Raw genomic sequence first — 25,136 nt, forward strand, 5'->3', positions numbered from 1 at the left:
GGTCAGTGCCCAGAGTGTGTTGCTCCAGAACTGGGGCCCCATCGGGTGACTCTGCTCCCACCTGGCCCTCTTCTCTTTCCAGCCCTAACTTTCTCTTGCCAGATTTGCATTTCTTGAGGGCCTCTGCGTGTGGACAGCACTGAGCTAGGTGAGAATCGGACCAACTGTGAACAAGATGAATCCAAGGGTGGTGAACAAGATGACACTCCGACTGTCCTTTCTCCTGTGGAGGGTCCGCTGGACCTGCCGCCTCCAGGAAACCACAGAGGATGCTCTGACCTTAAAGCACGTGAGAACTGCTAGATGACGACCCTAAAGGACGTAGTCATTATTCCTTTTTGAAACTGAGGTGCAATTGACATATAACATTATGTTGGTTTCAGGAGCACAACCTAAGGATTCGATATTTGTATACATTGTGAAATGACCACCACAGTAAGCCTAGTTAACACCCATCACCACACATGGTTACAAAATTTGTTTTCTGTGATGAGAACTTTTAAGATCTACTCTTCTGGCAGCTTTCAAATATGCAATACAGTATTGTTAACTCTAGTCACCATGCTGCACATTACATCCCCAGGGCTTGTTTTAATAACTGGGAGTCTGTACCTTTTGACCCCCTCGTGTTCACTACTCTGAAGCTCCAAGTCCAAAATGAAGGATGATGGAGGAACACTGTGTAGGAGAAACTTCCACTAGCTTCCATGTTGCATGTTTTCATATGTGGTTTTTCCCTTTCACACAGCTCTCCAACCATGAGAAAACTAGCTCAGAACATTCAGAAGTTGTCTGAGTTCATCTTCTCTCCATTGCCCTGCATCTCTTTGCGAGAGAGTGAACTAATAAGTCAGGAGTTAGGACCCAGAGATATTTCTCAGACTTAAACGATCTGACAGCTGACTAGAAATCAATGAGGTGTACTTTCAGAGACATTGCGCTGATGTGAGCTGGTTCGACACTATTTTATCCTCTCCAGGTGTCCACTTTCCCCGGGTTCCGCTCTGAACTTTGAAGCACTGCATTTTCTTGTCCTTTCCGATGGAAATACGCTGTTGTTAAAAAGGAAGGAATTATCTTTCTCAAGCTGACATCATGATGCTGGCAGACTTCATCCCGGTGCTCAGCGCCCTCAGTGTCACCAGCTCAGGTAAGCTCAAGCTAAAACAAATGAAGACTTGATCATCGTTAGTGCTGATAATGTTAGAATTACAAAATGTAATGTGTAGGTATCTTTAGGATAACCTTTAAAATGTGGCTCCGATGAGTAAGTCTATGAAATCTGTATATTGCTAAAGGAATCATATCTATGAATTCCATAATGTTTATACTTTTGTCATTTATTGTGTTATTCCTTTTGAATCGTTATCAGCTTGGTACGAAGATATAAAAGCAGGGAAAATCTTACCAAATGCACTGAATGGTACTCAGAGAATTGTTAAAATATTTAGCATAGGAATTGACTATATCAACATTTTAATATCCTATCTATGAACAGTCACTATATCTGTGTGCAGATAATTATCCAAAATATCATGTAGACATAGAAATATTTTCATAAATTTGTGTATGTAGGTATATTCAGTATGTATGTACATCAGAATTAAACGAAATATATATCAAATGTCTATGAACCTGTGTGAGTTTTCTGTGACTATTATCCACCAGAAAATAGAGGAATTCTTAATAAAGAATGAGGGCAACTAAAAGGAGAGAGAGAGAGTGAAAAGGAAAGAGGGGGAAAATAACTGAAAAGTTTAGGGGAAAATGGTCATTGTCTCCTGCCAGTTTTCTGGGTTTTGGAATCATTTCACTTTTCCTGTAACTTAAGAACAGTAAGCTCTTCCATGACACCAGAAACCATATAGAGCCAGGAGCCAGATGGTGAGAAAACAGTGTTATTCCTTTAGCAATTTGTATTTATTTGTCACTAGTATTTTTGCCACATCTGATTATTGTAATTTTCAGGTAGAGAACCAGAGGCACTGAGATAGATTTGCCCAAGTCCTGAAATAAATCCTGGAATTAAAAGTCATAAGGCTGTGAGGCACACACACCTGAACGTCATTATATCTTCAAAAATGTAGCCTTTGCTACGTACCTGGGGCTCAGAAACACACAGTCATTTCTAAGTGCAGAGAGTGGCAAACCCACTTTCAAATATCACTAAATTTGTTCTCTGCAAAGTCTTAAGTGCAACTTGCCAATCATAAAAATAATAATCAACTTCTGTGTATTTTAGCATGCAATTAATCATGAAAATAATAATCAGTTTCTGTACAATTAATGTCTGGTGTTTTTCTGCCTTAATTACGAGAGCATCCTATTTCCTATGAAAGAATTGATTCCTACCATTCTGCCCACAGAGAAACCACCCTCTGGTGCACCTCTGCCCCCTCCTCTGTGCATTGTAAGTTACACAGAAAGTTGGAATCGGAGGAGGGCCTGGTCCCCATCTTCCTGTGTGGGCTGCAAGAGTTTGGGAATGTAGACTGAGCTGTATACATCCGTCACTGATCTATAACAAATCCATGTAGTAACCGGCAGTAACTCTGGAATTTGTGAGTAGTTCTAGATCCACTGGAGTCTATTGCTAATTTTAGATCTGCACCACCTTTCCTTAAGTTCTTTAACTTTGCTACTCATTGTAAAGAAAATAGTTTCTTTTTGTTACACAAGACTACCTTTTTCGAATCACAAGGGACAAGCCCTCGTCTCTGCATTTCTGGTTTTGGTGGCAGGATCACTGTCATGGCCACGCTTTGTGTCTGCTCCCAGAAATAGGGACTGTGTCTTCTTCATCTTCCCATCACTCTTTCCACCTGATGACGTGTGTTATTCATTCAAAAAAATATTTATTGAAGATCTACCATATTGTAGTCATCGTTCCAGTATGTGGGATGCAAGGAGGAATAAAACAAGGTTGTTTTAAGAAACTCTCATGCTAGCAGGAAGCCATGAAATATTTATTATTTGAGTCCACCCTGAGGACTAGCTCTGCGTGTCGGCAGAAGAGGCTATTTGTGGTATGATTTTTTTTGGACGAGGTGATGATAATGAAAGGCAAACCCCAAATATACCAAAAGGTGTCAGACAAAAAATACGCCTCTCCCAACCATACTTGCTGAGGTTTGAAATTCTTCAATTACTTCTTTCCTAGCTGAGGATAAACAATGGTATTGTTTTCAATAAAATCGTAAATAATCATGGGAAGTTTCATCCATTAAGTTTTTTGATTGAAGTAGTGTTGCTTTATAATATTATGTAACTTATAGGTGTACAATATAGTGATTCACAATTTTTAAAGGTTATAATCCATTTATAGCTACTATAAAATGTTGGCTATATTCCCCGTGTTATACAATATATCCTCGTAGCTTATTTTATACCTAATAGTTTGTTCATCTTAATCCCCTACCCCATGATACCCCTCCCCTGTCCCCACTGGTCACCACTAGTTTGTTCTCTATATCTGTGAGTCTGCTTCTTTTTTGTTATATTCACTAGTTTATTGTATTTTTATCATCTATTAAGTTTTATCAATTATTTATACTTTGGTATAAGAGAGTTTGTCAAAATTTTGCTGAAAGCAGTTGTTGATATGGGGGTGAGGAGAGAGCAGAGGGTCTGAGCACCTGAAGAAAGGTAAGGACACAGGAGCACGAAGAATAAAGAGACCAGAAACTCAAGTCGTGGGTTCCAAAGAAAAATTTGTCTCAAGCTGTTTCTGGGCGCCCCATCCAGATCTGTCGTGATTCCACTGACTGGGGTCGAGAGAGCCCTAAGCTCCTCCCAGGGAGTGTCTTGTCCCGGGGTAGCTTTGGTCACCGTCACCTGGATGCCTTCTCTGCTGCAGCCAGGTGTGAAGGGCTGTTCTCGAATCAAGGGCGCATCTCGATCTTGAGCTCTCTGTGTACCTTTGGAACAGCAGATGTTGGCATTAAGAGGTCACGTTCATGGCTGTCTCATGGACGTAAAGAGCCCAGAAGCGCTGGGCGTGTGAGTGGCTGGACCTTCCCCATCACCGCTCCCTATTTTCACTGGGAGAGGTTAAAGGTCTTGCTTGAGATCACACAGCCTGGAATCAGGACCAGACCTCTCGTCTCTGGGTCTGAGTCCAGGGCCTCTCAACGTTGAATAAATATTCATTGGACTCTCGTTCTAACGAGTGATGAGTTTGGCAGGAGACTCGGTGTCCGGAGCCAAGAGCAGCTCACCCTCCTGCAGCTCTGCCCCAGCCCGGTTCCACGTGGAGGAAATCACTGGAATCAGGCAGGGCGCTGCATCTCTGTCTGTCCGTCTGTCCATCTGTCCACATGTGCTGTCTGGTTCTCCCTCTTCTTGCCCTCTGCCTGCGGGGCTGCTTGTCTGCCCAAGGGAAAGATTTTGACAAAGAAAAATGAGACAAAGATTAAGTAGGGACGGGACTGCCCTGGTGGTCCAGTGGTTAGGACTCTGCGCTCTCACTGCTGAGGGCGCTGGTTCAATCCCTCTTTGGAGATCTAAGATCCCCCAAGCAGCGCAGCACGGAAGCAAAAAAGGATTAAAAAATTAAGTAGGGAGAAGAGAAGAAAGGGGGAGAAAGATGTTTCAGGAAGAAACGAAAATTCCTTTTTTACCAAAAGAGATGGTGAAAATATATGTGCCCTATGCATGTGAGTGGTAATAATTTTATATTCTGCTTCTCTAGTTGATCTTGTCCCAGAGCAGTTAACCAGGGGCTTCCAGAAGAGATGGTATCTACAATCTTGAAAAAGCTACTTATTTGAGTTATATATCTCCTAATAAAACAAACTTATTATTCAAAAAAAAAAAAGAGATGGTGAAAAGCATCTCTAACAGGCAGCACACATCCTCTGAAGATGTGCGTTAGACCTAGTGTGTGTCGTGTGTGTGTGTGTGTGTGTGTGTGTTGTGTGTGTGTGTGTTTTGCGGAGGGGCTGCAGGGAAATGCGGGGAGACCCCTGTCTGGTCTGAAGCAGGGGGGCTCTGCTCTGTGACTGTAAAGCACTGGACGTCCCCCTCCCCAGAGAGCGACCCCAGAGCAGCGCCCGTTCAAGAGTCCCTCTAACGAACCCCGCAGCAAAGCAGCCTGCCAGGTGCCACCTGCAGCAGAGGGAGGTTCCGAGGAGGCGGGGTGGGCGATTACAGAGCACCCTCAGCAGGGCCGAGTGTGTCCCCTTGACCAAACAAGTACTCCCCGGGACCTGGTTGTAGAGCACCATGCTTCCCCGCGACAGACAGCTTGAAGCAACAGTTTGGAGAATACAGTGCTGACAGCACAACAGCAGAAAGAGCAGCAACAGCCAGTATGTGCTCACAGACGTGAACTGTGGGAGTGGTTTTCATGTGGCAGTAAGACCACGGTGGAGGGAACAGTCTTTTGCCTCCTCAGTCCTCAGTGAACTTCATGGGACGGTGGAAAGATGGCAGCTTGGGATTCAGAAGGCCAGCCCGCCCCCCCATTCGCTGGGTGACCCCTCGCAGGTCCCCTGGGTCTGCACCCGTAAAATGAGGGGCTCGCATCACCATGAAAGTCCCTTCTGGCTCTGTTGTCTTCACGTCTTTACCATTTCTCTTTCCTTCCTCTTTAATTAATGCTGAAATTATTTACGAGTACAAATGTCCTCCCGTCCCTCCCTTAGGAAGCTGACTTTGGGGACTTCAAACCCCCATGGCAGAGGGGGCTGGGAGACTCACTCATCTTCCAAGAGCAGTTTCCTGACTTGTCAATGAATCACTGAGATGTATCTTAGAATAGTGGTCTTGTCTAATTAAGCTGAAATAGAAGTCCATTTGCAAAAATTTGGTTTACGCACAACTTTTCAGGAATCCACTTTTTTCTTAATGTATTTTTAAAATTTTACTGAAGTATAGTTGATTTACAATGTTGTGTTAATTTCTGCTGCCCAGCAAAGTGATTCAGTTATACATGTATATATTCTTTTTCATGTTCTTTTCCATTATGGTTTATCCCAGGATATTGAATATAGTTCCCTGTGCTACACAGTAGGACCTTGTTGTTTATCCATCCTCTATATCATAGTTTGCATCTGCTAATCCCAAACTCCCACTCCACCCCTCCCCTACCCACCCACCTTGGCAACCACAAGTCTGTTCTCTATGTCTGTGAGTCTGTTTCTGTTTTGTAGATATGTTCATTTGTGTCGTATTTTAGGAGGAATCCATTTATTTCTTAAGAGACTACTTGTCCTGGAAATCCTGAGAACATCTGTGGTTCCACATCCTCTGGAGCCGTGAGCTGGTCTCCCATGCACAGAAAGTGCCGTTATAGCCTTTTGTGCATTTATTCGTTCATTCGCTCATTCACTTAAAGTCATCTAATGTTTACTGAGGCCTTAGCCTCAAAGAGTCAACATGGAAGCCCTTGCCCTTCCTCATAACATTCTATTTTACAAGAAGAACAAACCAGAAACAGTTTTGGGCCTGTCTCTATATCTGCTCCAATAGTGACTTCAGCTTCTATTTTGGGGAAGATACTAGGCAGAAAACATTCAACCTTTGGCCTTTTTCTTTTCTTTTTTGGTAAGGTCTGTTTTGGGCAATGCAGATTTGTACTAGCCAGCTCAGGCCACCATAACAAAATACCACAGACTGGGTGACTTAACAGAAATTTATTTTCTCACAGTTCTGGAGGTTAGAAGTCCATGATCAAGGTGCCAGCAAACTCAGTTTCTGGTGAGGGCTCTCTTCCTGGCTTGTAAACTGCTGCCTCCTGGCTGTGTCCTCACATGGCCTTTCCTCTGTGCTTGCCTGGGGAGAGATCTCTGGTTTCTCTTCCTCTTCTTATGAGGTCTGCAATCCTATCGGACTAGAGCCCCACCCTGATGACTTGGTTGAACCTTAATTGCCTCTTTTGAGGCCCTGTCTCCAAATGCAGTCACACTGGGGGTTAGGGCTTCAACGTATGGATTTGAAGGGACACACATCCAGTCCGTAAGAGCCAGTACAGAGCTACGCCTTTGCCTCCTTGACTCAGATGGCAGCTCACCCTCTGACATGGGCAACAGGGTCAAAACAAACACACAGGTCTCTGAGAGCAGATCTGCTCACTTCCCTCTGGACGCTGGTGAAGAGCAGGGTCCAGCTGTCCTCACAGAGGGGGTGGCTTTGGGAGTGGCAGGGGCTGGGGAGGTCAGGTCATAGTCTTAGGAGATCCTTCCCAACATGCAACTCCCACTGCCTCCAAACTGACAGTAAAGTTATCCTGCCAGGAAGGAAGGTCCGAGGTGCAGTCTTAGGATCCTTCTCACATGTCCAAAATTATGATAATGCAGGGCTGTCCCAGCTAATAAGCCCATGGTGTGTGTGTGTGTGTTATGTGTATGGTGTGTGTGTGAGTGTGTGTATGGTGTGTGTGTGTTATGTGTATGGTGTGTGTGTGTGTGTATGGTGTGTGTGTGTGTATGTGTGTGTAGTGTGTGGTGTGTGTGTGGTGTGTGGTGTGTGGGTGTGTTATGTGTATGGTGTGTGTGTGAGTGTGTGTATGGGGTGTGTGTGTATGTGTATGGGGGGTGTGTGTGTTATGTGTATGGGGTGTGTGTGTGTTATGTGTATGGTGTGTGTGTGAGTGTGTGTGTGGTGTGGCGTGTGTTACATGTATGGTGTGTGTGTGAGTGTGTGTATGGTGTGTGTGTGAGTGTGTGTATGGTGTGTGTGTGTGTGTTATGTGTATGGGGTGTGTAGTGTGTGCTGTGTGTGTTGTATGTGGTGTGTGTGGTGTGTGTGTGAGTGTGTGTATGGGGTGTGTGTGAGTGTGTGTATGGGGTGTGTGTGTGTTATGTGTATGGGGTGTGTGTGTGTGGTGTGTGGTGTGTGGTGTGTGTGTGTGTTATGTGTATGGTGTGTGTGTGAGTGTGTGTATGGTGTGTGTGTGTGTGTTATATGTATGGGGTGTGTGTGTGTGGTGTGTAGTGTGTGGTGTGTGTGTGGTGTGGTGTGTGTGGTGTGTGTGTTATGTGTATGGTGTGTGTGTGAGTGTGTATGGTGTGTGTGTGTTATGTGTATGGGGTGTGTGTGTGTTATGTGTATGGTGTGTGTGTGTGTTATGTGTATGGGGTGTGTGTGTGTTATGTGTATGGTGTGTGTGTGTTATGTGTATGGGGTGTGTGTGTGTGCTATGTGTATGGGGTGTGTGTGTGTGGTGTGTAGTGTGTGGTGTGTGTGTGGTGTGGTGTGTGTGGTGTGTTGTATGTGGTGTGTGTGGCGTGTGTGTGCTGGTTCAGACATCATGCAGTTGTCCTCCGCCTTCCTGGTGTACCTCTACCATCATGAGATGTTGTCCTCAGTGACTTGCTCTCACGGGCGGAGCTGGGACGCAGGGATTGAGGAAGGTCACGGCGTCCTGGCTGGAGGGGAGCCACGAGGGGGGGGTTGAAGCTGGCACCACGGCTCCTGAGTGGAGTTAGCACCTGTACAGGGAAGAAGGCCGAGTAGCTGGCGGGCAGGTACTTGCAGGCCCAGCGCGGAGCCCAGCACACAGCGTTTTCCTCCTTAGGGGAGGCGCTGCCTGCACAGGGAGGGGGGCGGCGGGCGTGGAGGACAGCCGTGGCCCCGCTGCTTCTCCTTCTCCTGGGGGGTCCAGCTCCGGCCAAACTCTCCAAGGCTACTCGGCAAACACATGCCAACTAACTGCGCTGTTACCAGCTCGGCAGCCATGGTGCCGGCACTGCCCTGAGAGCTGGCATGCTGTAGGGGAGCCAGATGACAAGCAGATGGGCACACAGCACCGTCAGGAGCTCCGATGCGGGATAAGGTGCCCACATTTAAAGGTACAGGATATGAAGTGCATACGCAGTGTGGGGAGGGATCCTTAGATGGTGTAACCTCAGTGACCTCTTGAGGAGGAGACGTGAGCAAGGCAGGGCACCGTGAGGAGGTGAGGGTGGGCTTCCTAGGGCAGGAGCTTCCCGGGCAAGTTCTGAAAAGTGCAGACGGGCTGAGGCCTGGGGACGAGGGGCAAGGCCAGGTTGGGGGAGGGTGGGCACCCTCTAGGGCCTGGGAGGCCACAGTAAGAACTGGGGGTGTTTTTCTAAGTTTGATGGGAAACCATGGGGAGGGTTTGAGCAGGAAACTGACATAATCTTCTTCTGCTTTTAAGCAATGGTCTAGCTGCTGGAAAATGGACTATAAAAGGGGCAAGAGTGAAGCAATTAGGAGGCAGCACACGAATCCAAGAGGGAGATGATGGAGTTTGAGATCAGGGTGGTACCCCGGGAGGAGCTGGGAAGCCATCAGAGCTGCCGCGCTGCTTAGGAAGCTAAGCCCAGGTGTGGGTAGGGAATTTGGGAAGTTCAGCCTCTTCCCTCAAAGGCTTCGGGGAATTTCAATTCCCTATCCTCCCACTGCCCACATTTCCAGGAAGGCTTTAGGGCCTGTGCAGAGGGCTCTCCTGGCTGCCACCCACTGACCTGCTTCTTGATGCCTCTCTGCTGGCTAAGAGTAGTTGACGTGTCGAGGTTTGAGAACCGTTAGGCTTTTGAGTCAATAAGCACAGACGTAAGGTTACATCTCTACCACCCCTCAGCATCTTCATCTTCACCAGCTTTCTAGAGCGGAAGAGAAAGGGTGGGGACAGCCACAGCACGCAGCCCCTCGTATCCGCGCCCTGCTCACCCCAGGAGGAGCATTCCGAATTACATTTTGAATCACGACTCCCCAGTAAAGTGAAGGTCTCATGCACATGTGGAGCATGTGTGTGATTTTGCTTTTCTTCCCACTAAGACTCTCGGTGTTTTCACTGGGTAAACGTGCGGGTGTGTCTTGCATGTGACCTTGCCAGCCACATGCGTCTCTCAGTGGGAAGAAGAGGTTTTCTATGGGAAAGCGGATGGTGCAGAATGAGTCATTGTAGGATTTCAGAAAGTGCTGGACAGAGGAAAAAAGGGACCATATTTAAAACAACAAAGAGTTTTCTGGTTTGAAATTGGATAGCATAGCACTGAAAAGAAACAAAACTTACCTCTAGACCACGTTCCTAAACCATTTCTTCAACTTGAGTGTTAAAGCTTGAAATTAGGGTGTTTCTTGGGCTTTTGTACACTTGGGGCGGAAAAGAGTTGTTGTTAGAACCTGGTTCTTGGCCAGGGAAGCTCTCCGTAAGGGAGGACTTCCCCAGGAGGAAGGGAAGGAACCTGCGGGGCATGCGGTAGGTGTTCTTTGAACATGTACTGAACGTATGGAAAATGGCCTGGCTCTCCCTTCACTGGTTCATTCATTAAGTAGACATCAAATGAGCTCCTGCTGTGGCCGGACACTGTGCTAGGTGCTGGATGAACATCATCAAACAGCACAGATACTGTGCCTGCCATCGTGGAACCCGAGGGGAGGACAGACAGGGACAGATGCATGACAAATTGTGATGAGGGATGTGAAGGGGCCAGACCAGGTGCAGCGATGGACAGTGCAAGCAGGCAGAGACCGCCTCTGTCAGGAGGGGGTCACGGGGCAAGACGTGGCTGTGAATGATCCTTCTGGGGTCAAGGTGTCGGCCTCTTGATGAGAAAGCCCGGTAAGAAAGCAAAGCTCTGGGTAAGGTATAGAGTCTACTTTTAATTATTTTTTTCTTCCAGTTTTATTGGGGTGTAATTGACATATAGCCCTGTGGACGTTTAGGAGGCACAGCATAATGATGTGACTTCCATGCATCATGAAAGGATGACCACAATAAGTTCAGTGACCATCCATCGCCTCATCCAGATACAACATTAAAGAAATAGAATGAGAGTCTACTTTGAGCGGTGCGTTTGGGGAGGGAGCTGGGGTGGGTAAGGAGAATGTTTACAGAGAGCCCTTGTAGCCTCAACCCTGCCTCTGCTGAATCAGGCTGTTTAGAAATACACGATGTCCGGCTGGAGAATGTGGACCCAGCCGTCCCACCTCCCTGGTTAATTCGGGTCCCCTCATGTTTTACAGCGGCCGCAGGATTCAGGTCCATAGCCGAAGAAGAAGATGCGCTGCTCAGACATTTATTCCAAGGTTACCAGAAATGGGTTCGCCCTGTATTACACTCTAATGACACCATAAAAGTATATTTTGGGTTGAAAATATCTCAGCTGGTAGATGTGGTGAGTAATCTTCGGCCCTCAGCTGCAAAGAACATGCATTCCTTCACCCATTCTCGAGGCTAACATTTGATTTTGTTTTCTTTCCCCACGTCTGCCATTTCAGTTTTAAAAATAAAACCTGCCCCAAGAAGCCAGAGAAATGACCCGCGGAAAGAATGAGAATGTCATTTTCATTGCAACACTGTTGGCGGGGCGTGGGTGGGGTGGAGGAGGGACTTTTTCCCCGGGGGAGGTGGGGGGATGTGCCTGCTAGGAGGGCATCGCCCTTGGCAGTTCTGCTGGAGCCACCAAGGTGAGCATCAGGGTGAGGGGCAGGGCTGCAGAGGGGGTGCTGAGCCAGGGCTGGCAGGGGTGCTTGCAGGGAGGGACAGCAGATGGTGACAGCACCAGAGTGAGTGCCTGGGTGACCCCATCCCCTCCCGGATCCCCTCAGGACCCCATACCCTTCCCTGACACGCCACACCTTAACATTCTCTACTAATTTTCCTGTTGGGCTCACATTTCTGCCATGATGCCCCTGGGGAAATCCATGAACTTCAACAACCCCGATTCTGCAGAATCATTCTGCCGTGGCCCCCAAAGTCACAGAATAATCCTCCGCCATTGCCCAAATCCTCCACCCCACCACAAGTGCACACATGCGTCCTCCCCAGCTGACTCAATGCCCAGGATTCCTTCTAGAAAATCATGCAAAGCTCGTCTCCCATTTAGCTAATACTTCATTCTACTTCACACCCTTACCATGCCTTCGGTTATGCAATTTTATATAAATATCACCACAGTGAACTACTACTTGCTCTAATTATTATTTTTCATTTTAAGCAAAATATGCATAATACTTTAGGGTCTCAATGCCATTTAACTGTTCTTCAGTTGAGAATCCTTTTCACTTTGGACCCCTCAAAGGTAAGACTCAGGAAGTCTCGGACAAAAAAAAAAAAATCCAATACACGGTTTCACTTAATTTGAATTTAATTTTCATTCTCTTAGGATGAGAAGAATCAGCTGATGACAACAAACGTGTGGCTCAAGCAGGTACCTGTCAGTCCCAGGCCTGTAGCTCCCCCCTAACTGTTCCCGTTCTTTCTACTGAGAAAGGCTCCCGTTGAGAAATAATGATTTTAAAGAGCATATTGAGTTCTTCAGGGAGATATTTGGGAGAGTTTGGGGAAGGGTTTATTCTTTTGTATTCTCTTCTGCACGAGTCAGAGGTCAGTCTGGAAGCCCGTAGGCACACCTTGCTCTGTCTTCTTGCTCCTGGAGTGGGCAGGTAGGAGGGTGACTCTGACACTGGTCCCTGGGCTACTTGGAGAAAGGGGGGAAAGGTTCCAGGGTGCAACTTATCCCCATGTAAGCTACCACAACTGGATAAGAAAATCAGGGATGTTAAAATCTCCCTCCTCCCCCCTGGTCCTCCCTGGGATCACTCTTCCCCTAATGTTGTTCCCTAGAAACAGAAAACAGGGAATGACAGAGGCCACTCACCACCAACTTCAGAACAAGGTGAAGCCCAAGTCAAAATAATGAATCTCCGTTTTCCTGATATGACTAGAAAAGCATGTGAATGGTTTTCAGCTCTTAGCTTGGCCATAGCCTGTTTCCTGCTCTTTCTGGAGTTGCCAGGAAATAATTACCATCCAAGTTTGCATATGTCATGTAAAGGAGAAAATATTGGCACTTCCTTGATAGGAGGGGAGAAGGTTGATTTAATTGCTTACTTTTTATTTTTGTTAGCAATTATTTGGTTTTTTACGGGATGTTGCCTCATCTCCCAGAGATTTAAAATCTTCCCAGTGGGGATATGTTAATTACCTCACTTAATTTTAATGTACAAACATAATATTTTTCACTTGTTTATGTTGAAATGAATTAGTTATCTATTCAGGTTTAGTAGACTTGTTCAGGTCTTTCTGCTAACAGTTTGTTTATAAGGAACAATGGATAAAAGAGACTGTAAGGAGATTCCCTAGACTTCATCTGGTGTCATCAAATTTCTCCCACCCAAAAACTTTGATCAGAGTTGGATAATCATTATAAATTTTACTAGTTTCTAGTTCTCTGATTCTTTTCTTGGTAGGTATGTTAACATGTTATGAAATGGATCTGCATATTATTTTACTTGCAAATAAAAATGTCCAGGAGAAAATAATAAGCTAGGAATGTAGATATAAAAATACAATTTAAATAAATGTACTTTTCGATATACCTATCTCATTCCTCAGAACTTATCCCACTTTTGCACTTTCTGAAGTGGAATTTGGAAGTATTTTGAGTTCATAAAAATCAGTAAGAAGTCCTGTATTTGAGCTTTCAGGGAAGAGAAGAAAAACTTTTCTGTTAAAGTGTAAATAGGCTTGGGAATTTGGCAAAAATAAAACAAACGAACAGACTCTCACTGATTCACACACACCTCCTCCAGCTGCTCCTTGAGGTTAAGCTCTTACACTTAAAACAGTGGTCCAGGACCCTTGGCCTTTGAGATAGCAGGGACTTCTCACTTTTCTTGAGATTTTGGAAATAGGAGTCATTTCAGCCAAAGAGAACAATGTCAGACACGAAGGGAAGAAACCACTGCTCCTTGGTTTCTAGCTGTACTTTAGAAATGACCTCTCGCAAACCTATGCCCCAGAATCACGGTGGCCTGGTGAGAGCCTCCAGGACAAGACAGAACCAACACCTAAAAACCCCCAACACCCAAAACAGAGCAAGAGAAATCTCCAGGGGGAGGTGGGGGCTTGCTAGCTGACACTTAGAAAAGCCAGCTGGGGACTTTGGTTCCCATGTCATAGAAGTAACGAGAGTAACATGGTTTCATTGCATTAATTTGCAATGGGTTGTCATGGCTCTTATCCATTTACATTTCTCAACCTCTCTGAATTAGCAGAGCAGGTATCATTACCCCCGTTACCAGAGACTGAAGAGTCTGCCTCACCTGGCTGGAACCAGCCTTCCCCAGTTAGGGCCTTGTCTGCACATCCAGCTTCGCACAAAACATCAAGGTTTGTTTCTAAATTAGAGGAGGATCCAAAGTGGGAGAAACCACCGAGAATATCAGGAAACTATTCCACTCACACAGATTGGATTTGGAGCGGGAATGTCACAATAGGTATTAGTCAGTAAGGGCTATGTTATGGCACAAACAATGTGGCAACAAAAAAGAAAGGAGAATCTATGGCCTAGGTGGCAGGCAGGGAAGGCTGCCTGGAAGAGGAGGCATTGGAGCTCCACCATAATGTTACTTTTATACTTTTTTTTAAAGCTTTTTAAAACTAAAAAAGTAAAAGAAAGGACAGAAGAAAAGGGATGATAAAAAGAAGAAAAATTGATGTTTAAAAAAAACTACCATTAGAGTTTTACACAGACGTCAGTTTCAGAGTAGCCAACAACAATACTGAGATTTATTGAGCACCTGCCAAGTGCCCAGTCACTCTGCCGCTTGTGTCACGGGAATGAATGCATTCAATTCTCACAGCCACCTCCTAGGACAGGCCTGTTATTATTCCCACCTTGCAGATGAGAAGACTGAGGATTGGAGGACTGGAGTGACTTGCCTCGGGTTACACACTATTAGGTGCAGCCTGGCTTGTATAAAGAAACATATTCTTCTTCAGACTGGAGGCAGCTGACGGGAGACGTCCGGCCCTCCTCTCAGGGCTGTCCCTGTAGAGTCCGATTCCTAATCCTGGCCTTCTAAGGCTTCGATTCCTCAACCTCTGGGACGTCTCATGGAGTTGGTCTAGAAAGACATGTGGGACAGAATGAGGCTAGGGTTCGCTCCATCTTCCATTCATTCCACAGGGTTTATTGAGAGGCTGCTAAGGGCCAGGCACTCTGCTAGATCCTGGATGTACAGAGCACAAAACAGCCCTGCTTCAAGGAGAGGATCTGGTGTTAATTGTGTAAAAAACAACTACTGTAATATGATAAACACCATAAGGAAAGTATATACATAAGGAACTGGGTCATTACAATAATGACAATGAAACAGGGAGTAAATCAGGGAAGGCTTCCAAGGGGAGGAGACATTTAAACTGGCTCTTGCAGGATCAGTAGAAGTTCTACAAGCCATAAAAGTGGAGAAGTTGTGAACCACCTGAATAGGCTTCCCGATAACACGACTTCCCAAAGCTCTCACACCAGAGCAAACCTACAGGAAACTCTTTCCAATCACCCCTGTCTACCTCAGTCAAAATAAAGACAAAAATGACCAAACCTTCCTCTTTTGTCATTGCCCTCTCAGACACTGAAAAATGCTCCCTAGTTCATTTCCACAGAGGGAATAAAATTCTACCTACTTGGACCAAAAGCATGTCTCCTGATAGCATATGCAACTGAGACGCTTGGTTTTTTTGTTTGTTTGTTTGTTTACCCAATTCCTCTGCTGTATCTTCTATTTCCTTCATTCTCGTCTGATATATCTAGACATTTCTATCCTCTCAACCACAGACCTTTACAAGCACAAGTTTAGTGACATCCTGAAAAAGTCCTCTACGTGGAGCTATTTTTATGTTACTGATTTTATTTTGCAAACTCATTTGTCTTCCTCCTTCGTACTTCCAGAGAGTAATCAAGACCATATAAATCATAAATAGATTATTAACTCACTAAAACTCCATGAGAAATACTCACTGCCCTAGCTGCTCAGATTCTGCTTCGTCGTTGTCAAGGTTAGGAAAACTGCACCGTAGGTAGCCAAAAGGGGATGGAAGATGAAACTATCCCTTCTTTAATGACAGGAGGGTTAGCCCTTTGCCAAGATGTTATCGTGTGAATAATCACTCTGACGACAGATGTCAAGTATATTCACTCAACTAGCACTTCCTGAGCACCTACTACGTGCCAGGGATGGTGGAGGGCACTGGGCCTGCACCGCTGGAGGCATACTCCAATGAACCAGTAAGATTCACTGTTGCTGAGAGCCGGCTGCTATCCTAGCCCCATGGCGACCCCAGGGGAAACAAGTCTTCCTTAATCTCTGCCCAGGCCAACACCTTAGACTGGTGTTGTTTCTCCAACAGCTGATTCCTGTTTTAGATCAACAAAAAGTTCAGAAACATGATGAAGACCTCATTGGATGAATCCCTGCAGCTGGCTTGCAGCAGAAAACCAAGAAGCTGGTTTATTTCATAACAAACCCAAGGAAAGGACGGCCTTGCCTTTAAGGTCTGGGCCATGTCCCCAAAGCCTTCCCCAACCTGCAATGGCACTTGTACGTCTAGGAATTTACCTCAGACCTCCCTCACCATCTTATTTTCCTTCCTTTTCTACAGCCTCACTCTGACCTTAGCAGAGGAGACCCGTGTGGTCTTCTGATTCACATGGATTCAAGCAGAGTGAGTCAGGAATCCAAAGTCTCGCTGTATAAGCTTGAGCAGGTCACTTCGCCTCTCTGACCCTCAGTCTCTTCATCTAGGAAATAGAGGCAATGCCTAGCTCACAGTGTCACTGGGAGGTTGAATGGGATTGTGTGCATGAATGTGACTCCTACATGGTCTGGCACGTAGTGGGGACTCAATAAATGTCATTTCCTGGTGCCACCTTTGTAGGCTTTCTCATCCTTAATGACAAAGCCCATTTCTTGGCCTTGAAAACTCATAGATATTATGGGAATATAAGACATATAATATGTCATGTTGCTGTCTTTAAAGTGAATCAACATTAATTCAGTTTTAGGAATTTCACACCTGACTTTGAGATAACTAAAGATCCCAAGGATGTCCCAGAGGTTGCCAATCACCAGCAAGGAATATTTGTTCCTTACTATCTTTTGGTCTTGGGATTAAGAATTACTAATTGTTATAATAATATTTTTTCTAATTATTAAGAATAATTAGGAGAATTTATTTATTATAAAAAAGTCATGACTTATAGTTTTAAAAAATCTTATGATTTAGGTTTAAATGAAATTTGGTAATATCTCGACACTTATGGGTGATATTTCAGGTAATATATGTAAGAAAATACAGTTTTAAGGGAATATATACGATATGGATTTGAAGTTGCACTTTTCAGAATTAAGAGAGCTAGACTGGGAGTATGTTTCCATTTTTTTTCTCAGTCAGAGATTAACTTTGGTATTTGGCCCTGGCCTACCCTGCGCTCCCCTGTTTCCTATGATAACAAGCTCTCAAGCCCGGGACTGATGCAAAGTGAAGCTGATGTTTGTACAGGGCTTTGGGAATCTTGGCCAGGACATGCTCTGTGAACACTGGATATTGTTTCTAATCTACTGCTTTAAGAAGGCAGAGACAGGAGCTCAATCTCCAAACGCCTCCACGGTTTCAGAGAGAGCAGGGAAGGGACCAGAAAGCCTCACAGCTCCTTAGAGAGCAGGACCCGGGATTTGGGCTCTGAATCCTCACCTTGACCCAGCTGACCCCAAGACGAGCAGTGGCCCTGGGGTGTGGGGCTCAGCCAGCATCATGGTGGACCACAACCTGCTGGGAATTCTGTGAGCCGCTCTGATGGGCACGTCGGGGGGGAGAGCATCTCTGATTCCCCAGGTCTAGCATCAGAAGGACCCCAAGATGGTGAGGAATGTCTCCCTTAACCCCGCAGAGGAGCACAGCTAGTAAAGAACAGTGCAGGGGTGGAACTCTAATTCAGGGCTGCCTCTCTCTTTCTCTCTCTCTCTCGGGTACCCCCAAGTAAGCGGCAATGACCTCAAGTCCCACCTGCCCCTTTTCCTTTACTGGTCAAGAACACACCCTGAATCCACTGGAGCTGTCTTTATATCCTCCTCGAGGACTGAGACGTGTCCCTCATTCATCCATCCACTCACGTCTGCTGTTCATCCTGGAACAACGGCCACGGCTGAGCTGCCCTCCACAGCACCCACTGCCCCTTCCTACCCTCTGCTTCAGCTGCGATGTCGTCAAATCCGAACCTCCTTCCCTGTCCACTCACCGTCCTGCATCTTTACACCCGAACCGCGCCCTTCATGGCAGTGACCACAGGGTGTGGTGATGGTTTGCCGGTTAGTTTACTCGTTCTTGTCTGAGACGGCCCCAGGCTAGGAGGGCAAGGCGGCCCTGCGCAGTGCTGGTATAAGCCTCGCATATTTGTGGAATGAATTAATTCCCCCCAAATTGTGAGCCTCCTGAAGCACTGTCTCTGTGCTGCCTCTGGCCACAGCTGTTCATCTTGCTGTCCGGTGAGCGAGACAAATCTTTCTGACTGAACAGCCTCTCCCTCTGGGGCTTGGCCCACTTTCCTGAGCACAGTCTGTATGGCCGGTGTGCGTTTGCTGGGACGTGCCCCCAGAATGTGAGCTCCCCACCTTCCTCCTTGGCTGTAGAGCCGGGCTTCGGTAAAGACGGGCAGTGCCTGTAGAAGAGAGAAGACTGAATTACAGAAGCAGGCAGTTTGATTTCCAGATCTTTAGGTTCCAAGCGGAGGAACTGTGGGTTTGGACTCACTGACTGTGCTCGCTTAACACTGATTTTTAAAGACGGAGCCAGAGTGTAAGAGCCCAGCTCCAGCCAGTCTGCCCGAGTGCACGTCCGTCCCCGGGGCTCATCGCCTGTGGGCCTGCAGCTCGCTCCCTGCTCGGGATCTATTTTTATATATAGAAATGTACTTTCCATATATATATAAAGAACTAAAAACTCAGTAAGAAGGAAACAGACAACCCATTTTAAAAATGTGCAAAAGATTTAACAACCACTTCACCAAATAAAATGTGTGGATGGCAAGTAAGCACAGGAAGAAATGCTCAACATCATTTAGTCATTAGGAAAATGCATAGTAAAAACCATAATGAGATACTACTTTACAACTATTATAATATAGTTAAACATTTAAATGTGACAATACCCAGTACTGGAGATGGTGCCAAACAGCTGGAATGCTCATGCGTTGCTAGTGGGAATGCCAAATGATTCAGCCTCTCCAGTATGTACCATATTAAGTTAAACGTACACTTACTCTATGACCCAGCCATCCCACTCCTAGGTATTTACCCAAGAGAAAAAAAGGAATGGTTTTCACCCAAAAAACTACAAAATGTTTATAGTGGCTTTATTTATAATCATTAAAAACTGAAAAGAATCCAGATATTTTACCTGGTGAATGGATAAAAAGAATTGTGGTATATTCATACAGTGGAATACTTCTCACTAATATAAAAATGAACAAACTACTAATACAACCTAGAAGAATCCAAAATGTATTCTGATAAGTAAAAGAAGTCAGGATGGAATGGCTACCTATTGTATGATTCCATTATATGACATTCTGGAAAAGGCAAAATTATAGGATCAGAAAATAGATCAGTGGTTGCCAGGGACTGGGGATATGGAAGGGGTTGATTACAAAGGGGCAGCCCGAGGAAAATTCGGGGGCAACAGAGCTATTCTGGTATCTTGATGGCATTAGTGATTATCCAACTGTTTGCCTGTAGAACTGTAGAGTGACTTTTATTGTAAGGAAAAATTTTAAATGTAAAAGTGAAAACAAACCAAAAATGCTGCTCTGAGTTCCCTTCAGCATTTCTGGGATTCAGACTTGCTGCCGGTAGTAGAAATCTCCTTAGCAGGAGACAAATAATTCATAGGAAGGAAATTATATTTGCTTTTCAAAATGGGCAGAGGATGAGGAAGGAAGAGAGAAGCTTGTGAGTACCAAGTAAGCATGGTAAATGCTTTATTAGTTTGGGCTCTTAAACTGTCAGTCTTCATATGCATGGTTTTCCATAAGTAGTCATGCAATTTTTTTTAATCCTTTAGAGCGTAGCTTTTTAAAGACCCATATCTTTTTAAATTTGTTTCTCAAGGATTAAGCCTCACAAATATTGCCTAAGAGAGATGGTGTCTCATCTGGTGTGTATAGTTCCATCCTTTTCCAGGCATCATGCATATTTCAATATTTTACCATCTAGTGAATCATCTATCTGCTGACTCCTGATTTTTTAATGACAAAGTTGGCATCACTGGGCTCCAGGAAGCCTCACACTGGGCATACCAACTTCCTGAAATGTCATTTAATCTTCTCCTGTATCATTCCTCAACTGTCCACATGACAGACAGGGGAATAATTAATTTTCAGGTCAGATTTCATAAGATTCTAGATCCTAAATCTTTTTAAGTCCACTTCTGCTGTAACTGGGTCATCCATACATCGTCCTTCACAATTCAATCAATTAATGGTCAGTTTTGTTAATCTGGATCCACCAGCCCCTGTAAAACATGCTAAATGATTTCATTCTATTACAAGGAAAAATATGCAAGCATCTGGAGGCTAACAGCATTAGGAATATAATTTAAAACTGGATTTGGTACTCACAAAATAAATTCAGATTAGAACTTAAAAGGAGATTCCTGGGAAATATTTTTTCATTGGGTAAAAGTTATAATGTCCTCAAGAGTAGTCAGCAGATACTGGAAGTTTCCCATTAACATGCTGCATGCATCTTTGTCCAAGACTCTTGATTGATATTCAGAATCATTTGTCTCAATACCATTATCATGAGATTACAATATCACTGGACCAACTCTCCTAGAATAAACTGAGTTAGAGCTATCTTTGCTTTTCTTTTGTTGCTTAGGAGAAAATAGGCTGAAAAAATAGGTCATGAATCAGTGGTGTTTGTTGCTGAGCCTCTAAATTGTGAGGTAGTTACGGCAATTTTGGAAATCCCAGACTGGACAGGTGTGAGAGTCTGGGCACCATCAAAGACCAGGCTGGCTCGAACTGTATCTTGACCTGCCCTGAGTCACGGATAGGGTCATAAGGTCTAAAGTGGATGAATTTCCCTTTTAAAGTAAAACACTGGATTAGTAAATTAACATAAACTTGAAGATTCCAAACTCTAATACCTTGAATTTTCAGAACAAAATTACAGTATATTAATTTCACACAGGAATGGACAGACCACAAATTACACTGGAATCCAGATGAATACGGTGGAATTCACTCAATTAAAGTTCCGTCAGAATCTCTCTGGCTGCCTGACATAGTTCTCTTTGAAAAGTAAGTATCACAGTAGAAAAGTGCACGGGTCGGATTAGGAGGAGAAATAGAAAAGCCTGATTGTGCCAAAATAATTAAGAGAAAGGTACAACTTTAACGAGAAAATTATTCCTTTTGGAAATATTGTTTGACCCTGTGGTAGGAAAGTCATAAAATAAAAATAGTACGACGGTGGGAAAAACAAAGAACAGTTAATATGTGTTCAACTAACCATCAGGTGAACCGTTTTTCGACAGCGCTGACGGACGGTTCGAAGGCTCGCTCGTGACCAAGGCCATCGTGAAATCCGACGGGACCGTGGTGTGGACGCCTCCCGCCAGCTACAAAAGCTCCTGCACCATGGACGTCACCTTCTTCCCATTCGACAGGCAGAACTGCTCCATGAAGTTCGGATCCTGGACTTACGACGGGACCATGGTTGACCTCGTCCTGATAGACGAGAACGTGGACAGAAAAGACTTCTTCGACAACGGAGAGTGGGAGATCCTCAAAGCCAAGGGCACGGCGGGGAGCAGGAGAGACGGCGCGTACCGGTACCCGTTCATCACCTACTCCTTCGTGCTGCGCCGCCTGCCCCTGTTCTACACCCTCTTCCTCATCATCCCCTGCCTGGGGCTGTCCTTTCTGACAGTGCTTGTCTTCTACTTGCCTTCTGATGAGGGGGAGAAGCTCTCCTTATCCACCTCCGTCTTGGTTTCCCTGACAGTGTTTCTCCTGGTGATTGAAGAAATCATCCCGTCCTCCTCCAAGGTCATCCCGCTCATTGGCGAGTACCTCCTGTTCATCATGGTCTTCGTCACTCTGTCCATCATCGTCACCGTGTTTGTCATCAACGTCCACCACAGATCTCCCTCCACTTACTACCCCATGGCCCCCTGGGTTAAGCGACTATTTCTGCAAAAACTCCCTAAATTACTTTGCATGAAGGACCACGTGGATGGCTACTCTTTCCCGGATAAAGAGGAGAGTAAACGGGCAGTGAGAGGTAAAGTCCTCGAAAAAAGGAAACAAAAGCAGATTAGCGATGGAGAAAAAGTTCTGCTCGCTTTCCTGGAAAAGGCTACGGATTCCATCAGATACATTTCCAGCCACGTGAAGAAAGAGCATTTCATCAGTCAGGTGAGGGGACCGCCGCAAGCCAGGACTGAGATTTTAACATCTGTTTACAGCAAATGCGTCCTTGTTTAAAATGTGACCTTATTAGCTCTCTGCTTGACACACATAAAACTTAAAACAAGCCCTGACACAAAATAGAGACTTCAGTATGGATTTTCAGGGAGAGGTTCACAAAAACAGAATGAGCAAAAGAGGAGCAACTATAGATTAAGCACTATTTCTTATAAGTAGCCTTAATTCTATCTAAAATAATTCAATTCTACATTTTAAGTTGGTTATCCTGGTCTCTGGTCATTTATCTCTCACTTTTAGTGGGATGACGTTTATCTCTATTCAGCATATTTGGAAAAAAGAAAACAGAAAGAATCAATTTTTAAATTTATACAAAAACATGGTGTAACAACAGATATTTAGTTCACAGATTTAAACAGATTTATTTTTTAAATGTGACAAGGGTGTGGATTTCAGACTCAAAACGGTCCTGCATGCAGATGCTACCCATGTTCCATATGACTTGAGAAAAGCTACTTAACCTGAACTTCAGTTTTCTGAAACCTCCCTTGAAGGGTTATTGTGAGGAATTAGTGACGTCAAGTATAAAACATGCACTGTGTGCCCAGCGCACGTGGTCTCATGATTATGTAAGCAGTCAGTAAATGTCAATCCTCATCTTTCTTCTCCCCGTCTTCCCTCCCTCCTCTACATGGTCCTTCCCCCGTGGAAGGAAAATATTATTTGACATATAAATACTCAGCACAAAAACATGTCTGTTGCTTAAAACGAGTTAATACTTACACCAGTTTATAGGGTTCAATTATTTTACTCTAAAATCAGTGAAACTTAGTGCCAAGATCCTGATCTCATAAACAAACTTATGAAAGAATAGGGTTTTTTAGAAATATCCTCTACTTTTCATGTAGACACTGCCTAGTATCTCTCCTCTCTTACAATTTGTCATTTTTTTCATCCACTGAAAAATGTTTTAAACAGCACTAGAGAAAATGCTGCTATAGAAAAAACATCACAGCTATCCTTAAGGGTTTTTTGTTTGTTTCTTTCTTTATATGTTTTAGAAATTCTTTTTTTAATTTTATTTTGATTGAAGTATAGTTGATTCACAATGTTGTGTTAATTTCTGCTGTACAGCAAAGTGACTCAGTTATACATACATATACATTCTTTTTCATATTCTTTTCCATTATGGTTTATCACAGTATATTGAATATAGTTCCTGGTGCCTTTTAGAAATTCTAATACAAAGATTTAAATAGCTTTTTTAAAAATTATGAAAATAACACATCATCAGTATAGGGAATTTGGAAAATACAAAACATTTAAGATGATTCACATCATTAATAACCCCCCACTTAAGTTTGAAACTTTTAACATTTTCATCTGTCTTCTTCGTGGTTTTCCCCAAGGTTTTATTTCTAAACCTCTATGTGCACAAAATACATTCAAGTTCTGCATCAGCTTCTATGTTCCTTCTAGAACGGCAGGCATCCTGCTTGGTTCTATCTTTACCAAATCCCCACGTAGTGGAAATGGGACACTTATTTTCCCTTGAAAGATTGCTGGCCCCGTCTCTGAGGCTCCCCCCGACCCCCGCCGACCCTGCAGCTTGTCCTGCTCTGACCTTGCCCTCACTGGCCACTGCCCAGTCTCCCCAGCCTCCCTTCCTCCAGAGGGACTTGGTCTCCTCTCTCCCTCACCAGTTCCTGTCATCTCCTCCGGGAGTGTCCATTGCAGCCCCACCCACCTGGGGAGTGGAGGAAAAGAGGGCCTGAGTCAAGTGACCACAAAAATTCTTAGTTTATAAATTTGTGATTTATTTCCTATGTCATATCAGGAAGCATCACAGTAAGAGATGCTGGCTTTTTATTTGGGTAAAAATCAGGCTTTTCCCATGTCAATCAGTGACGTTTACAAACGCATCAATGATTCTGTTCTTTCAATTTTACATCCTCACCGGTGATGAAAGTGTTTTCCCATGAACTTGAATTATGGGCTGTTTTCTTGGGCACCGCCAGTGAGGTCCCAGGAAGCCTATATTGCAGGGGATGTGTCAGGTGCGTTTGGAAAACTGCAGGGCTGTAAATCTGAATAGGACTCTTCCTGAAGTCCCTTGAAATGAATTCAGAACAGCTGCCCAGCATCCTGAATGGGAGGCGTCTTTTTCTCTTTTGCAGGTGGTGCAGGACTGGAAGTTCGTAGCTCAAGTTCTCGACCGGGTCTTCCTCTGGCTCTTTCTGATCGCGTCTGTCACCGGCTCAGTTCTGATTTTCGCCCCTGCTTTGAAGATGTGGCTACGCAGTTACCATTAGGAACAAGTCTCCAGAGCAATCTAAATCGCACACATAAAGACAGAATTACACCCTAGAACTGACATCCAGCCCCCACGTGTATACAGCATCCAGGCGCACGTGCTTATCAGGAGGCCCCGAGTGCAGACGGCGTCTTGTGTCATCCTCAGGGAGGTTGAACCTTGGTTGCCGTGAGAGTGAGTTGGGTTTACATCAGGCAGACCCTCCTCAGACCCCTGCCTTGGCTTCTGCAGACATTCAGGGAGGAATCGTGTGTCCAGGTCTGAGGTCACGAGCCGAGCCACACTAGGACTGTGGCAGTGGCCCATGAAGAGTTCCAGGAGGAGGTGTGGGCAGACCCAGGTCTTTTCCTAGAAAACTGAAATTCTGAACATGCTCTGATAATGGTTTTTTATGTCCCTTCATCTAATCTAATCCATTTCAGCTGCACTCTCCAGGCTTTCCATTCTGTTTCTTTCCTCTTCCTCCTTCTCCTTCTTCTTATTCTTCTCTTCTTCTTTTTCTGAGAACATTTAAGTTCTACTCTCTTAGCCAATTTCAATTATACAAAGCAGTGTTATCAACTGTAGTCACGTTTTACATGAGATCCTCTGACCTTATTCATGTTATAACCCAAAATGTATACCCTTTTACCAACCTC

General features: G+C 44.7%; 1 protein-coding gene across 1 annotated transcript; it reads left to right on the forward strand.

The window, feature by feature from the left end:
- Positions 1–1,098: 1,098 nt before the first annotated feature.
- CHRNB3 (cholinergic receptor nicotinic beta 3 subunit) lies at positions 1,099–24,496 on the forward strand. Its single transcript, XM_068532000.1, has 6 exons — positions 1,099–1,150; positions 10,936–11,087; positions 12,078–12,122; positions 20,947–21,056; positions 21,293–22,175; positions 24,362–24,496. The coding sequence occupies exons 1-6, from the start codon at positions 1,099–1,101 to the stop codon at positions 24,494–24,496; spliced, it is 1,377 nt and encodes a 458-aa protein (XP_068388101.1).
- The last annotated feature ends 640 nt before the right edge of the window (positions 24,497–25,136 follow it).

The sequence above is a fragment of the Eschrichtius robustus genome, chromosome 21 (genome assembly GCF_028021215.1).
Source record: "Eschrichtius robustus isolate mEscRob2 chromosome 21, mEscRob2.pri, whole genome shotgun sequence".
NCBI lineage: Eukaryota > Metazoa > Chordata > Mammalia > Artiodactyla > Eschrichtiidae > Eschrichtius > Eschrichtius robustus.

Excerpts from the sequence above, each read along its gene's own strand:
- CHRNB3 (XM_068532000.1), top strand. The coding sequence starts at position 1,099 with ATGCTGGCAGACTTCATCCCGGTGCTCAGCGCCCTCAGTGTCACCAGC. Across the intron at positions 1,151-10,935 it reads CCTCAGTGTCACCAGCTCAG|CGGCCGCAGGATTCAGGTCC; the intron begins GTAAGCTCAAGC and ends CATGTTTTACAG. Across the intron at positions 11,088-12,077 it reads TATCTCAGCTGGTAGATGTG|GATGAGAAGAATCAGCTGAT; the intron begins GTGAGTAATCTT and ends TCATTCTCTTAG.